The 17,552-nt window shown below is 42.3% G+C and overlaps 1 protein-coding gene across 2 annotated transcripts in view; it reads left to right on the forward strand.

The window, feature by feature from the left end:
* The window catches only part of mta1 (metastasis associated 1), an 81,082-nt gene that overhangs the window by 34,523 nt on the left and 29,007 nt on the right, over positions 1–17,552 (forward strand). For both annotated transcript variants that reach the window (XM_060934159.1, XM_060934160.1), the window contains exons 2-3: positions 6,462–6,529; positions 6,849–6,942. In XM_060934159.1, the coding sequence (XP_060790142.1) occupies positions 6,462–6,529; positions 6,849–6,942 (162 nt within the window). The remainder of the gene's footprint in view (positions 1–6,461; positions 6,530–6,848; positions 6,943–17,552) is intronic.

Below are 17,552 nucleotides of genomic sequence, written 5' to 3' on the forward strand. Positions count from 1 at the left end.
GTCAGCTGGGATAGGCTCCAGCTTGCCTGCGACCCTGTAGAACAGGATAAAGCGGCTAGAGATGATGAGATGAGATGAGATGAAGCAACCAGAAGTCATAGTTTTTGCTCTGTACACTGTCTTTGAGCTTTGTGTTTGTGTTGGCCCTGGAGATACAGACGCATCTCTGATGCTGAGAGACACGAGCCAATGCAGCAGAATACTATGAGATTATTGGAGCAGCCACAAGGTTTTGCTCTTTTTACCTGTTACTCAGTAACTCTGACAGTTACATCAATATGTTATTTTATTCTCATAATGCTTCTGTAGCACAGAGAAAATTGCAGCAGATAATATCCTGAGTCGCCGTATATCTTTAGACCCTGTACCAAACTGCATATGATTGCCTGCCGGCCTCATTACTATTTAGGCACATTACAATTTTATGACGCAGCCCTGAATGTGTATTTTAGTAGAGAGGGTAAAATTACAAAATCTTCAAACATTTCTCAATTTTCAACATGCTTACTTTAGCTTGGGTCAACTGTCCCCAGTACTGCAATAAAGTCACTGCAGTACGCCAGTTTCACATCACAGGGATGGACAAATCCTCATAAATTCATTAGCCAGCCCACCAGCCAAGAGAAACACCAACTTGCTTGGACAGTCACATGTTTTAGGAACCTGAACAACAAAGTAGGCTAAAAAAGTAGTGGCTAATGTAATTTAACCCCAAAATAGCATGAGTTAGTTAGTTAGTTAGTTATGGCCCTTTTCCACTACCCTTTTTCAGCTCACTTCAGCTCGCTTCAGCTCACTTCAGCCCGACACGGCTCGCGTTTCGACTACCAAAAACCAGCACGACTCAGCTCGTTTCAGCCCTGCTTAGCCCCTAAAACTCGCACGGTTTTGGAGTGGGGCTGAAGCGAGCCAAGCCGTGCCGAGTGAGGCTGGGGGCGTGAGCAGACACTCCCCTGTGCACTGATTGGTGAGGAGGAGTGTCCTCACATGCCCACACACGCCCCGCGAGCGCGCTGGGATCTGTAAACACCGCAAACCCGGAAGGAGAATAATTACGAATTACGAGAATTTCTGAAGCCTTATGCGCCTCGCCTCATCTATACGCTCTTGCCAGTATCTGTTGGCGTTGTCAAGCCACAGCACCAAGACCAGCAACACTAACGACTCCATGTCCTCCATGTTTATTGTTTACTATCCGGGTCGTGAGACTACCGCTTAAAAGCTCACTGATGTCACTGTTTGCGCTGCTTAATGACATCACTTGACGTCCACCCACTTTCGCTAACTCCACCCAATGTGTCCACCCACTTCCAGCCAGCACGGTTCAGCGCGGTTGTAGTCGAAATGCAACTCCAACAGCCCCGCTCAGCCCGACCCAGCACGGCACGGCTCAGCCCGACTCAGCCGCGTTTGTAGTGGAAAAGCGGCATTAGTTAGTTACAGGGTAAAAGTGCATTGCACAACCATGAAATATGGTATCTGTGAAAAGTTTGGACACGTCTACTCATTTGTATGTTTTTCTGTATGTTGACTATTTTCTATGTTGTAGAACAATACTGAAGACACCAAAACGATGAAATAACATTATATGGAATTATGTGGTAAACAAAAAAAATAAAAAAACAAACCCAAAATGTTTTTATATTTTAGATTCTCCAAAGTAGCCAGTGTTTACCTTGATGACGCTTTGCACGCTATTGATATTATCTTAACCAGCTTCATGAGGTCGTCACCTGGAATGCTTTTCAATTAATTAGTGCAATTTCGTGCCTTCTTAAAAGTAGACTGCCTTTCAGACTTCAAGTATAGGCCATAAAAAATAATTTTCCCTGACACCCAATTATTTTTGTTTAGTGGACCGAAAGCTACTGAATTTGAATCACAGACTTCCAATTTTATTAGTTAAAAAAAAAAAACTGGAACAATTAATGAATTTAGGGCTGCTATTTTTTCCTGCTTCACCATGACTCAATACAAGATACTACGTCATGCATCACATGGTGAGCATTCCCTGTTTGCGCAAGGCATTGTGGGATACAAATTTGAAACGGGAGAGAAAAATGGAGGCTGCGAATGAAACGTCAAAGACCAACTACAGTAACAGAAAGCGAGAAGAAAAGACGTTATGTTGCGAAGGAAAGGAAACGCAGGACCAAACTAATAAATATCAGTGGTCAGCGAGCACCTCGGTGTGATCAGCTGTTCATTTAGTGACCGAATGATGTAACCATCAGTGCATGGTCAAGGTAAACCTGTAGATGGCGGGAATACAAGACTGTGGATGCCAGCTGCTGTAAAACCCAAAAGACGACGACGAAGGGAAGTGTGCGCATGTGCCCACGGACTTCCTCTGTCTGCTTGATTGCCCGAAGTGAGCGATTTCATGCACGTTATTTGTTAGGGAATCCCCTCAAATTAAATAACTTCCCAGTCACAGGATGGCCTGGATTTGTTTGTTTGTTTGTTTGTTTATTTATTATAACAGAAATAAACATGTATCACAATAACCAAATTTCAGAGGGAGCTAAATTTCACCGATTTTTATGAAATCGAAAGGCCGTCTACTTTAATGCATTTGATATCAAACAGTAAAAAAAAAAAATACAAATACAGTAAATAGCCCTATTCCACAACTGTAGTAATCCATATTATGTCAAGAACCACTTAACTAAATAAAGAGAAACGACATCCATCATTAATATAAGACACAAAGTGACTTGACTAATAAAAATACAGAAAAACCATTGAATTAGGTGTCCAAATTTTTGACTGCTACTGTATGTAAGGTAACTGTAGTGGGTTATGTTTAAACTTGTCACAATAAAACTATGCAGTATTTCTCTCTCTCTCTCTCTCTCTCTCTCTCTCTCTCTCTCTCTCTCTCTGGTTGCTTGTTTGACTGGAGAGGGTGGTGAAACTAGCCTGGCGCATCTATAGGGGTGTTCACACAGCACATGTTTGCATCGATGCTGCACTGATGTATTTTGTTGCCATATATCTTACACCGGTGTAAATTTTGTGGAGCGTTCACACGTCACAAACCTGCTTACTAGAGAGAAGCGTGTTAGCACCGGTGCAGCCCCACTTGCGTTCACATGGCAGTTTTTGTGACCGTGCTATACGAATGAACCCTTTGTCACCGTCACCAGTGAAATTGACCATCAACCTGTCCTTACAGAGGGGGAACAGGACAGGAAGACAGGGATAAAAGAAAAAGAAACACAGTAGTAACATGAAGAAAGAAAGATTATTACTATACGATAGTAATAATGCAGAAATGAAATATGCGCATGCGTGAAAATGTACTTCCTTTTCCTGGTTGTCATGGCATCACCAAGTGCCGGGAAAACAACGTGGATGAAGACACCAGTGTTGCCAGATACTGCTGACGTTTTCCAGCCCAAAATATGTTCAAATCCGCCAAAATGCACTTAAAACCGCCCAATCTGGCAACACTGGAAGACACGCAGTTCTGTTGTTGTTGATATTTGCCATTTTGGAAGCGCAAAATACCAGGATGCAAATTATGCAATCAGGGATCCCAGACGTCTGCTATTTAGCGGAATTCCACTATTTTTCTAGCCAAAGTGGTGGTGGTTTTTTTTTTTTTTTTTTTTTTTTTTAAATCTCTTATATATCCGTTAAAAATATGTTTAAGTAAAATGACCAGCAGAATACGTTCTGATTTGGTTTGCTTGTTTAGCGATGTTTTTGTCAGCTTCGTTTGTTCTCGTTGACATTCGGGAACACTCGGAAGTTAAATTGATGTAAATACCGCGAGACTGTATGCGATAGAACGAGAAAACAATATGGCTGCGCCCATTTGCTAGAAAATGTGTTTTAACTCCATTCGTGCTTTTGTTTCTAATGCGTTGAACTTAATTCAGTATGCAGGGCTGTGAAATTTCCGCGGATTCTGTGGCGAAAAATATCATCTTCACAAAACGTCTATTTTTGCATTAAAAATCATTGGGGGGGGGTGTCTAGTCGGTTTTAATCGCCTTGTACGAGACCGGCGGCTCAATACAGCCAGACTCGCGGAGTTTTATGCCAGCTGAGCGTGGAACACGTCTTGACTGCGACTCAGGACGCAGTGTTGCCAGATTGGGCGGTTTGAAGTGCATTTTGGTGGGTGCAAGATCAGACATAGTTAAGATGCCATCAAAAAGGAAAGCTAAGGAGGTGTTTGAGAGAGATGCAAAGAGGGCTAGAAAAGAACACACAGACAGACTGAAGGAAAAGATGAAAAAGAACAAGTTTGCAAAACTGAAAGAGATGGTGTTAAAGAAAATTAAAAGACTTTCATTAGATGCTGTTTGACAGACTAATGAACATTTTGTAAATAGCTTTAATAGAGGAATGCAAATACTATAGAACTAATAACTAATAGCCTTACTGAAAGATGAATTGAAAGAAATAGCTGGGAGTGATGCAAAGAGGAATAGAAGGAGCCAGAAGTAAAAGAAAAGATGTAAATAATATAGTAGATAAGAAACATTAGTTTTTTTTAAACTTTTGCTCTGTAGACAAGAGACATTGTGACAGATTCTTGGAAAAAGCCAGGACATAATACAAGAATTAAGTGTAATTTGGAAGACAACAGGGGTATCTCTCACTTAAATATTGAGCATGATTTTTCACAGTCATTTTGAAAGGCCTATCAAAGTTTTCTTTTATTAACATTTCTTTAAATTGTTATTTACACTTTTTTTTTTTTTTTTTTTACTTTTATTTTGATTAAGAGATAAAATACATAGGCACTTATTAGATATTTCAAGGTATTTTACATGGATCTTTCATTTTAAAAGAGAAAACTGTTGATAGGTATTTTATATGGCAAATGACTAGACCAAGACTAGTCAAATATTTACTTGTTGAGATCAATTTTTTACTTGCAGGAAATGCTCAGAATACACCATATAACACCTAAAATGGCTTGGTGTCCGGCTTATGCTGGGGGGCTGTGTCCCCCAGACCCCCCCTTTTCCTCGGATTTCTTATTTACAATTTCACAGCCCTGAATATGTCGTGGAAAAAAAGATATCGTCCATAAAAGAGATAGCGGAACAGTGTCCGGGTTAGAAGAAGTATATTCTTCAAAGCTACGTTTTCATCTAATTTTTATAAATAACAATATTTTTTTTGCCACTTATGTCATTGATTACAAAATATGCCGTCAAATAGATACACATTATTGTTAAATTCTGTTGCTTTACTATGTTAAATCTATGTAAAAAATGTGTTCTATAGCAGCTTTAAATGTTAAAATCTCAACAGCTTCAGGGGGCTTGCAGCCCCCTTGACCCCTGCTGATAGTTTCTTACATTCCTCTGTTTTTTTCAATTACTGCTGGGATCCCTGTGCAATGCCCGTATGTAATCAACTCTCCTCACGTGTAGCGAGTCTACCCCTGTAGCGTTCAGACGTCCCATTTTATATCGGTGCTGCCCCGCAAACTAGCATTTACTCCAGAGTAAATTTCTTAAACCACCTCCCGAGCAGGGTTAGATTTGCACCAGTTTAAGCAGCTTTCAGGGGCTACACCGGTATAACTTTGTACCGTGTGAACGCTCTACCGGGGCAGCCCCGGTGCTACACCGGAGTAAAAGTTGCCGTGTGAACACCCCTTATATTACAACCTACTGTATTAATCTGGTGAGTAGCTATGAATAAAAAGCTGATAGCGCAGACATAGTCTGGTTGTCCTGGGTACTGTGTGCAGGATACTGGTTTGTCTGATTTTGCATAATGCAAATTTATCTATAGGTCCAATCAGCCAGACCATGTTTAGTCCCCCGTCTCCTGTGTTTGCTTTCGGGGTGGCAAGAGTTACAACCATGCGTGAGATGTAGCATGCCAGTTTACGCCCAGAAAATTGTACCAAGCCTGAGGCCTGCAGGGGCGTCCCAATGAGCCATAAGCCTGCACACTGACCCACTTGGCCTGGAGTAAGGCCAAAGGCAATAAGAATAAGGATTGAATGTGAAACGAAAGGCGGAATGAGGGGTATAAAATAAAATGGGCTAAGCCCAGACCCTAGTTGTGCAGACATTACAGATTAGATGTGTTGAAATGAAATTAATTGTTTCGTAACGGTGTTTGACTTGAAATCCCATGTAGTTGTAGACAGTTCGCAATGTACTAGCAGCCCCATTGTAGAAAGTTCTTTGGTATGACTATATATTTATATAAATAACAGAAGACCAGTGAGTCCTTCATTGTCAGTAAGCAGTGCTTGGCTGCAGACATGTTGCACAGCCAGAACGTGTATTTTTGCACCAGTACATAATTCAAGTCCCTTGTAAAATTAAGGACTACACTGTCATTATGCAAATACTTATGAACATTTCGTGGCCTCTACTGGTATAACAAATGGCCTATAGCTCTCGGGAGGAGAGGACGCCTGGTGCTGATGAATTGACTCGACACAGATTAAAGTTCTCTTTTCTTCTTCTTCGCAGATTATGTTTACTTTGAAAACTCCTCCAGCAACCCACTGCTCATCAGGAGAATAGAGGAGCTCAACAAGGTGAGTGAAAGTCCACGCTTGTTCCATTGAGAACATGTTGCCAATCCTTCTGCAAGGCCCTTTACTGAATGTTTCATGTGCTGTGCTGTGCTGTCTGTTTTGACTGCCAGCCACAATGTTCACAACTTTCAGTCTCGCAGGTTTTGTACTCTGTCTTTTCTACACACATCTCCTCGTGCTTCTGTGCTCAGTGCAGCCGTTTTCCTTTCAGCTGGGAACAGCACAGGACTAAATCTGCCTTTCTGACTCAATCCTCACCTGTATGTTTGGCTTTTATCAAAATGATGATGGCCAAATTGTTTCTCATGCTAATTTGCAGACAGCGAATGGGAACGTGGAGGCCAAAGTGGTGTGTTTCTACAGACGCAGAGACATCTCCGCCACACTCGTCGCCCTAGCAGACAAACATGCACGTAAGTAATGAACTGGGACCTCCTGGCACTGCCACCATTAGATCTTTTGCATACAGCATTGACAGAAAAAAGAACAGACACGTTAATAATTTCAGTGTGTTCCGTGGAAGGAATGAAACACAATGGGGTGTGCTGTTCTAGGAAAATATTCCACACTGGAAAATGGATCGCGTTTGTTTAACAGTATGTCATGAAGTGAGGTTTTTATTTATTTATTTATTTATTTATTTGTTTGTTTTCTTTCCTCTTGTACCACACGATTACAATTTGTAATTAAATTCTAGTAATATTTTAATGTTGTGGAACAGCTGCAAGACAAGTTAATTCCTATTATCATTTACAATATAGAAGCTGTAAACGGTCCTTCTCTTACCAGCCTCTCGTATTTTCTCTCTTGAAGTTAATAAAACTTGTGTTACTCAGAGACTGTCCACGTGTAGAAAACGGTCACAAAATGGCTGACACTCAAGACTCCTTCCGTACATGTTAATCATTATCAGATTATGTGGAGCATCCACCATACAAGTTCATGTGAAAGATTTCACTACAGAAATAATAACATTTTAGAATTAGCATAGGGCGGCACGGTGGTGTAGTGGTTAGCGCTGTCGCCTCACAGCAAGAAGGTCCTGGGTTCGAGCCCCATGGCCGGCGAGGGCCTTTCTGTGCGGAGTTTGCATGTTCTCCCCGTGTCCGCGTGGGTTTCCTCCGGGTGCTCCGGTTTCCCCCACAGTCCAAAGACATGCAGGTTAGGTTAACTGGTGACTCTAAATTGACCGTAGGTGTGAATGTGAGTGTGAATGGTTGTCTGTGTCTATGTGTCAGCCCTGTGATGACCTGGCGACTTGTCCAGGGTGTACCCCGCCTTTCGCCCGTAGTCAGCTGGGATAGGCTCCAGCTTGCCTGCGACCCTGTAAAAGGATAAAGCGGCTAGAGATAATGAGATGAGATGAGAATTAGCATATTGCATTAATATAAAAAGTCATTTGAATTTTGGCTGGAACTACTGTCTATGCTGCAGTTATAGAAGATGAATACATAGCTTCTGACCAATCAGAATAAAGAATTCAACATTGGGGTGGTATAAGCCTTATTATTCTCTCCACATTCACTGGATATGAGCAATCGTGCGCTCTGATTGGCTACTACTATGCTATCAGCTCATATACCATGAGTAGAGAGAAACAAAATGGCAGAGCGTGTTGCTGAACCAACGGAGGACGAAATAAAAACTACTTGAAAACAAAACCCCAAAAAATACAACAAAAAAAGCAACAAAATATGCAATGAAAGTATTTGATGGTAAGAGCCTATCCCCTTTTTTTTTTTTTTTTTTTTTTGTTCCCTAGTTTTCAATAATTAATTTATTGCATTTTTCACAAATTGGTACTGTCATTTCTCTGGTCTGTTTACATTCAAAGTGGAATTGATTTTGTCAGACGTTTTATGTAAAGCTTTTATTTATCAAATTTGCAAAAAATAAAAATGCTGTTTCTCAAAATCCAGTCAATATGGATATAATAAAACTATTATTCCACTCAATCTCGTCATACATGGTTTATCACCTCATTGGCAATCAGCTCATGTACGATTAGATTTTTATGGAATAGCTGTTAAAGGACCCATGGCATGGTGGTTTGTTGATGCTTTAAACGGGCTCGTGGAGGTTTCCGGATGTTATATCCGCAGCCTTTCTCGAAATGAACCCTCGGCACGTAGATATAGCCTCCTGGGAGAAAGCCCCATTTCAGCGATTTTCCCAGTGCGTCGTTTTGCTAATGAGAAGCAGGAGGCGGGGAAGGGTAGAGGGTGGGGGCGGGTCTTATCATTAATATTCATGACATGTAAACGTGTTACCTCTGATTGGCTAACAGCACTGTGACGCTACCTCCAGTGGGTCAGAACAAGTGGATGTGGGTGTCTTACTATGGCGAGAGAGAAGGAACAAACCGCGAAGGGAAAAATACCGCGCGCTGACATCATTAAGGTGCGACGCGAGGAAATAAAATAAATTCAACAAATGTTTGGGTTTTTACTGAACAAATAAAATGAACGAGTGACTTAAAAAAAAGAATGTGGGTGTCTTTGTAAAAACTGTTTTGATTGGCTATTATAACAGAGCATGCTGCATGCTTTTTGGTTTTGTAGCGCAGAGTACCTGGCTAACTGCAGGAAGCGGTTAGCTGCACAGGTAATGTAGCCATTGCAAGGCTAACGTGGCACCAATTTTAAAACACGACAAAACGACTTAACAGTTATACACTTACTTGTTCGCTGTTTGTGGCTGATGCGGCAGGGATGCTTGGTACGGACCCAGGCTTCAGTGACAGTTGATGTGCAAAACCTGCCCTGTACTGTCCCAAGTTGTGGAAACATTCATCAGGAAAATGCTTCCGACAAACGTACACCGTCTTAGGTAGACTCGACGGCGTATTATTGGAGTAAATAAAATTAAGCCACTGCGTCTTCAGGGGCTCTCCCGTCGGCAGTAAAAACAGACTCCTTTCTGTGTTGTCACATCCATGTACAGCGCAACTTCCATGTTTGGTGGCAACTTTTGAGCTGGGCGGGCAATCCATACAGTGGGTGGGAATCCAGGGGGGGGGCGTGGGGATCATCTCCCTTGCTGACGTAGGCAAGGGAAGAGTTTATCAACGCGCCGTTTTGACGCGCCATTCTCAAATGTTGGGCATAGTTTGGTTTACACATTATGAAATTTCTAGCCACTGGGGTGACTTAAGAAGGTCAGAGGAACTCATTTTAACGTTAAAAAACCTCAGAAAGTGAAAATTTCATGCCATGGGACCTTTAAATATTCTATCCACATTCACTGGATATGAGCAGTCATGTGCTCTGATAGCCTAGTAGTAGAGTAGCCAATAAGCTCATATAGTGTGAGTAGAGAAAAACAAAATGGCCGAGCGTGTTGCTGAACCAACTGAGGACAAAATAAAAACTTGAAAACAAAACCCCAAAAAATGCAAGAAAAAAAAAAGCAAGAAAATATGGAAAGTATTTGATGGTAAGAAAGCATCTTTTGTTTGTTTTTCAAGAATTATTATTGCATTTTTCACAAATTGCGAGAGTCATTTTGATGGCTTGTTTACATTCTTCATCTTTTAAGCATTAAATTTATTTATTTATTAAAAGACTGGTTCAATAGCTCAAAGAAGTTTGAAAATTACATAACTGAAATGTCCAAAGAAGAATTAAATAAATGTCTAAAGCTATTCTGTGCCTCGGCATGACAGCAAGACGGCACTTTCTACAAAAAACCCAAAAAAACACCAAAGTCAGTTCGTGCAGCCATCGATTAGTTTTTTTTTTTTTTTTTAAAGAAGTCCGCCTAAGTGGAAATGATTTTGTCGGATGTTTTGTATAAAGGTTTTTATTTATTGAATATCGAAAATTAAAAATACTCTCTCAAAATCCAGTGAATGTGGATATAATAAAACAATTATTCCACTCAATCTCATCATACACAGGGCTTCTCGCTGACTCGATGCTGCATGCCTTGTCTGCTATCAGCTCCACGACTCGATTTTGTGGAATAACTGTTAATTATACCTCTTTTTAAACAAGTTATATTTCAGTGAGGGTATTTATTTATAGTCTTTGTGTATAGATTGTGTGTGTGTGTGTGTGTGTGTGTGAATTTTCATCTCATCTCATCATCTCTAGCCGCTTTATCCTGTTCTACAGGGTCGCAGGCAAGCTGGAGCCTATCCCAGCTGACTACGGGCGAAAGGCGGGGTACACCCTGGACAAGTCGCCAGGTCATCACAGGGCTGACACATAGACACAGACAACCATTCACACTCACATTCACACCTACGGTCAATTTAGAGTCACCAGTTAACCTAACCTGCATGTCTTTGGACTGTGGGGGGAAACCGGAGCACCCGGAGGAAACCCACGCGGACACGGGGAGAACATGCAAACTCCACACAGAAAGGCCCTCGCTGGCCACGGGGCTCGAACCCAGGACCTTCTTGCTGTGAGGCGACGGCGCTAACCACTACACCACCGTGCCGCCCTGTGTGTGTGAATATTTAAGAAAAAAAAAGTGTCCGTGATTCAGACGCTGGTCGGATTGGTTGCTTCTTGAAGATATCCTCTACAATGCTTCACTGTCGAGGCTTTTCACTGTGTCGCTTCCAGACTGCTGAGCGTATACTTTTTGGAATTTTAGAATGTAGCTGAAGGGACGGGGACACACACGCGCGTGCGCACACACACCTTTTTTTTTTTTTTAATGTGGGTTTTTATTTATTTATTTATTTATTATAAATTTAAATAACAAAACACCAGAATTTTTTTTAGCACAGAGCTGTTGAATAGAGCATTTTCATGTTTGGCGATTTTTGGTTTTATTTTTGCTTTAATTCTTCTTCTTTTAAACTGTTTGTTTGCACATAGCTTTGTTTCTGTTGTGATGACTCCAATGGTATAAACGGTCATTCTGCACTGGAATGATTGAAACTGTGATCCGGTTAAGAAATCCAGTCTTTCCTGCTGTAAGCAAAGTTGGTCTTCCAAATGGTTGCTATAGGACTGACTCACTAAGTGTGTTAAAGTGCTTCATACGTGTGGTAGAGCCAGGTGTGGTGTGAACAGCTGTTAGCAGAGTTAGTGTGAAAGTAGTGTGTCAGTGATTGAATGTAGACTATACGATATGTACATGTGGTACAGAGAAAGTGTGAATGTGTGTGTACAGAAGTAGCCTACCCTGCACACAGGTTTAATAATGAGGCAGTGGGATTATTTGCTCACATAGACCACACAGAAGCAGTTAAGAACTTGTGGGTGGGGGGTGTAAGCAGTGTGTGTATGGGTTCGTGGGTTGTGGGTCTCTCTGCAGTGCCAGCAGTCTCTCCGTGGACGTTGAGACATTTGCAATATGTGAAAAATGCATGGCAGGAATGACTGTGGACCACATGGGTGTGGGCTACATCCTGACTCTGCTTCAGCAAGCAAAGAAGAAAGGAGAAGAGAAAAGGGGAGAAAGAAACTGAAATGGGAAGCGAGAGGAGTCACAGAGTAGGAACAGGATAAGAGTCTTGGAGAAAAGAGTAGAGAAGATAAGAGGATGAGGGCGTGAGAAGCAGAGTGATGGAGTTCCTTCCGTGTAAATGGACACTAAGGGAGTTTGAATGCATCTGCATTTGAGAGCTGGAACTAGTGGTTCTCTTTTCAGCAGTCTGAGTGGGTGTACATGCACATACACTCGCAGATGACTCACAGATTAAATATTTCGTTCTCCGTGATGCCGGCTCCTCCTTGCCAGAGCCTGAAGCTAGGGAGCTGTGCTATGGCCATGTTTGCACACGAGTGTATGTAGAGACAGAAAGAGAGAGGGACTTGACCCTGAACTGAACTGACCACTCCCTATAATCACCTCGCTCACTGTGTCTGAACTCGGCTTGTGCTTTCTGCTCAGACTCGAGATTAACCTGGATTCGGGAAGGTTTGAATCACGACAGATTGAGAATGTGTGCCTGTGTCTCTTTGTGTTTGTGCGATACCCACTTCTTGAGAACAGGTAAGTACAACATGTCTCAGGGGTGTTACAGTCCACTCCTGGATGGCCACAGAACTGCAGGACTTCTCTCTTTCATGTGACTGACGCATCACAGCCACATTGATGAATGAGTGCCAGCCAGGGCTGAATGAGGATCCGTTACGGTTGCATCAGTGCTGAGACTACAGCTAATAACCGACATGTACACAGAATGAAATCTCTTGTGAAAGGTTTCTATTAATGATAAAAAAAAAAAAAAAAAAAAAACCAGCATTGATGAAAAAAGACAAAGCTATACTATGTGGCCAAACGTTTTTGGACACCTGAGCCCCGTATGTAGGTCTTCCCCAAACTATTGCTACAAATTTTGTAGCACACAGTCGTATAGGATGTCTCTGTATGCTGCTGCATTACAATTTCTTTTCACTGGAACTAAGGGGTCAAAACTTGTTCCAGCATTGTTCCACAATGCTCCTGTGCATAAATCAAGGTCTGTAAAGACATGGTTTGCCAAGGTTAGCGTAGAAGATCTCATGTGGCCTGCACAGAGTTCTGACCTCAACTCCACTAACACTTAAAGGGCATATCACGGGTAAATTCAGGAGCCAGATCAATGTAATTCTCCTATTTTATATTAAACTTTGGTCAGATATCTGTAACATTTCTGCATTCTCTGCAATTTTTTTTACCTTGCGCAATACCAGAAAAATTCAGTTGAAATCAAGCCATTTGAGGCGAATTGGTCCGCCTCTGAAAAAACTTGGCATTTGAATTTCCCAGGAAACATTGATTTTCGTAACATCATCTGCAGGACGCCTCCCTCTGAATCCTATGTCAGCGCTGGTTTGTTTATGAGAAAACGACCTGGTGGTTTTCTGCAAATTTCTTCAACGTTATCGTGTAATTATTAAAATGGTTAACAGATGTATCGTAGGAGGGTGTAGCAACGCCAATCTTGATGGGATTAGTACTCATCGTTTTCCAAAAGACCGGACAATGAGCGAGAAATGGGAGCGCTTGGTCTACACAGGCTGTGCACTGAAACCGTGCAAGCTCTTGCAGCCTGCTGGTGCTTCCGCAGATAACGTCACGAATCTGGCTCCAGACTCCCTTGGGATTTTTCCAGACGCGTTTTGTTATTTTATTTTTTTCTGCTGTAGACAGATGGCCTTGTGCAAAATTACCCTTCTGGATGAGTGTGTAAAGGGACATTCTTTCATATAAAAAAACAAAATTGGTCCAGAATATGCCCTTTAACACCTTTTGGGATGAATTAGAACACTGACTGTACCCCAGGCCTCCTCACATGGGGCTGCTCGTGAACAGCAAAGCACATACGAGTCTGATAGTCAGATGACCACAATCTTTTGGCCATGTCGTGCATGTCCGAATTATATGGCTCATATGGTATAGCTGTACATTTATTAGTCAACTAGTAATTCAAAAAAAGTTGTTCCGTAGTTTCCAGGCATGGGTTTCTGTTTTTATTCGTGCAGTTCAATGCTGATAAACGGGAGGAAAAAAAGCACATCAAACCGCATTTCATCTAACAAACAGTTTCCATCTTCAGTACTTCTTTAGACTACACTGTTAAAGATGAAAATAAATGTGCAGCATAATAATAAAAAACCCAATCTGTATGACCATATGAAATCCATATGGTATTGCACTATTTATGGGCATGCCAATCTTTTGAAATGGATTTGTGTGCACGGCCTGGTGGTAGACATCCGCGGCTCAGCTGTTGATTCTCAGAGCATTCAGCAGAGTAAATCATCAACAGAGTCCCGTGTACATCTCGATGACCAGCCTTCCTGGGATGGAGGATGCTATGCCTAGAGCAGCATTTGTTTTCCACTAAATTTCATGGGACTGGTTGGTGACGTGCAAGCCGTGGCACTAGATGTGATGTTTTGCACAGCATTGGTAACGACAAAATTTGACTGTGCCACACTGCAAGGACTTTTTTATATTTTATTTAGCTTTATAGGACAACAAAAATAACTGTGGACAGCATTCTTTCAGGAGCCAGCAGGAGTGAGATTTAAAAAAAAAAAATCCACTCCTAAATGGTCTGACAAAAAGTTTTCATTCTTTGGTTGGGAGATTGTAAGTTCAAATCCCAACAATGCCACAACTATCCATAGCCAGGAGCCAAAGGAGCCAAACTGGCCATGCTCTCTGGGTGGGAGGGGTGGCATTCTCTTTCACCGTCCTGTCAATCACAGTGGCACTTGCCATCCGTGGGCATCTGTGAGCTCCTGCATGCAGAACAGGGCAGATGGTGCTTTCCTCAAAGTGTGCTACAATGCATGAATATCAGTTTGACAAGATGTGCTTGGCTATCTTAGCCATGTGTTGGCCTTCACCCTCCCAGGTTGGTAGCTGTTGTCTGATGTGGGAGGGCGACCAAATTAGGGAGAAAATTACAGAACACAAACTCGATCACACACTTCTTGCAAAGTGATATCGAAGTGTTAAAGAGCTTCACAAAATGGTTATTTTCCCAGCATAGTCTTGTACAGTTGACTATTGCTGGGTTTCAGTCACGTGACTTGGTAGTTTTACAGGAAGTGAAATAGCTGGTGGTCTAAACAACTGCGATTGTGCAAACAACTAACGATAACTTATCAGATTATGCTCGTAATCTAGAAGCCACTGCTCGCTTTAGATATCTTCAGAAGATTGCTTTGTGCAATGGAATCGACCCCTACAGTCTGGGAAAGAAGGATTTGTCATACGATCTCAAACTACCCTTCAGTCGAGTTCACCGACATCTTGAACTATCTGGTGTTGCAGATGTCCTTCTACACTGCAAAACGGATGAACGCGTGGAAGAGCATGGAGGCTTACAAAAAAAGTTGTATGTGGCTGGGTGAAGGACCTCGGTATCGAGTCACTGCCGAATGAATCCTGTATTGTTTTTGCCTCTGTGGGTTTTTTATTTTTTAAAAAGCTTTTTGTTCGCGTCTTTACAACAAAGTGCTGCAAGTTGAAGTGTAAGCAAACAACGATTTGCTTCATTCTCACTTGTGTTGGCTTTTATCTCTCGGGTAAATCATTCACAAAGATCATCAGAAACTCCTTTAAAGACCTGGATCTTAGTTAAACAAGATGGAGAAGTGATCACGGCGCATTGTAACTGTATGGCTGGGGAAGAATTTTGTCGTGACCTTCATGCATATGGACTTTTTGAGGAGTAAACAAACAACTGGGGATTTTAGTGCTTCGTGACTTAAAAAAAAAAAAGTACAGTAAAATAACGGCACCTAGCAAGAAAAGTACTTGGAAAACACTATGGACATAGTTGAGAGGGATATACAAACCTTTCACGAGGTGTTCACCACAAACTCGAGCATGCTTTGACTCTGCTCCCTTCGATTTCAGTGAGGCGTTCAAAAGCCACCTTTCTTGTCTTTTTGTGAAAATCCTGTGTTCGTTCACCCTTTTTTTTTTTTTTTTTAATTAGTTCACGGGGAACCCTGAAGAAACTTTATCAGTTTCAGGGTTTGATCGATTTGAACAACCTAAAACAACACAAGCGTAAGGCATTTTTCATATGAGCAATGCACCTTCTCCGTACAAACGCTTTGTCAACTGAGCTTTGGTAGACCACCAGCTAAAGTTTTGAATAGAATTGGCTAGTGTACACAACCCTTGGTGTACCTGTATCATTATGTTGCATACTATTTTGAGATATTTATCTCAGCAATATGTGGCTTGGACAACAGCCAAACAAACTGAACCAGAATTTAAACCCTGTTCAGACTGCTCCGGCTTTGCATCACAATAATATAGTTGAGAGATGGGCAAAAAGAGTGGGAAAAAAAAAGTTGCTGATGAGCAGAATTGAGAATTTACAAGCAGATGTTGAAAAATGACCAAAATATATCCTTAAAGAGATTGTTTACTCACTTGCTGCTCTTCTCCGATGGCAATTCAGCATGCTCGATTGATGCTGATGATTAACACCAATAGGGAAGTAACTATGGGTGTATTCACAGGTCTCCACTGGCGGTGCATTAGAGACCTAATACATGTGATGAGATTTGACTCATCAAGCCCTTAGTGAGTTAATTTGGGTGTGTAATGACTAATTTATGCTTTGTCGGGTGCTACTAAGAGCCACCTAAAACAAACTTGGGACAGCCCTGAGCGTTCATGGCCTTTCAGAACAGTAGGGGGATCTTAGCTGTCCATCTAACAAGGAGGCATCACGGAGTAGGTGCATGTTTTGTTGTTTGTTTAGATAAAATGGTGGTACGCTGTGACTGAGATTTTCTGTGACCTTGTCTGAGGAAGATTATAGAGAAACCATCTAAATGGGGAAACTATGGGATGTCGTATAATTAAAGACATATAATGAGGTAGTGTAAAACAGACCCATGACCTAACTTGCCCCATATTACGTTTACATCTCCAGCATTTGGCAGATGCTCTTATCCAGAGGGACAAACAGAAATGCTTTGTAGTCTCCATTGAAACATATCCTGACCTATTATAACATCATATGATTTGAACTTCAGTGGGCAAGTTACGGGCAAAACAGAGTTTTTAAAGGTCCCATGGCATGGTGGTTTGTTGATGCTTTAAACAGGCTCGTGGAGGCTTTCTCGAAATGAACCCTCGGCATGTAAATATAGCCTCCTGGGAGAAAGCCCCATTTCAGCGCTTTTCCCAGTGCGTCGTTTTGCTAATGAGAAGCAGGAGGCGGGGAAGGGTAGAGGGTGGGGGCGGGCCATGGGGGTAGAGGGGCGGGCCATGGGGGTAGAGGGGCGGGCCATGGGGGTAGAGGGGCGGGCCATGGGGGAGAGGGGCGGGCCATGGGGGTAGAGGGGCGGGCCATGGGGGTAGAGGGGCGGGCCATGGGGGTAGAGGGGCGGGCCATGGGGGAGAGGGGCGGGCCATGGGGGTAGAGGGGCGGGCCATCGGGGGAGGGGGGGGGGCCATCGGGGGAGGGGGGGGCTTGACCAAGCTGCGCGCGCACACATACTCGCTGCTATCAGCGCCTGTAGCCACGCTGCTAAGACAAAACCCCGTTCTCCCTCAGACTCCTTTCGTAAACTCAACGTGACACAGAGAACAGAGA

This window comes from Neoarius graeffei, chromosome 11 (genome assembly GCF_027579695.1).
Source record: "Neoarius graeffei isolate fNeoGra1 chromosome 11, fNeoGra1.pri, whole genome shotgun sequence".
Lineage (NCBI taxonomy): Eukaryota > Metazoa > Chordata > Actinopteri > Siluriformes > Ariidae > Neoarius > Neoarius graeffei.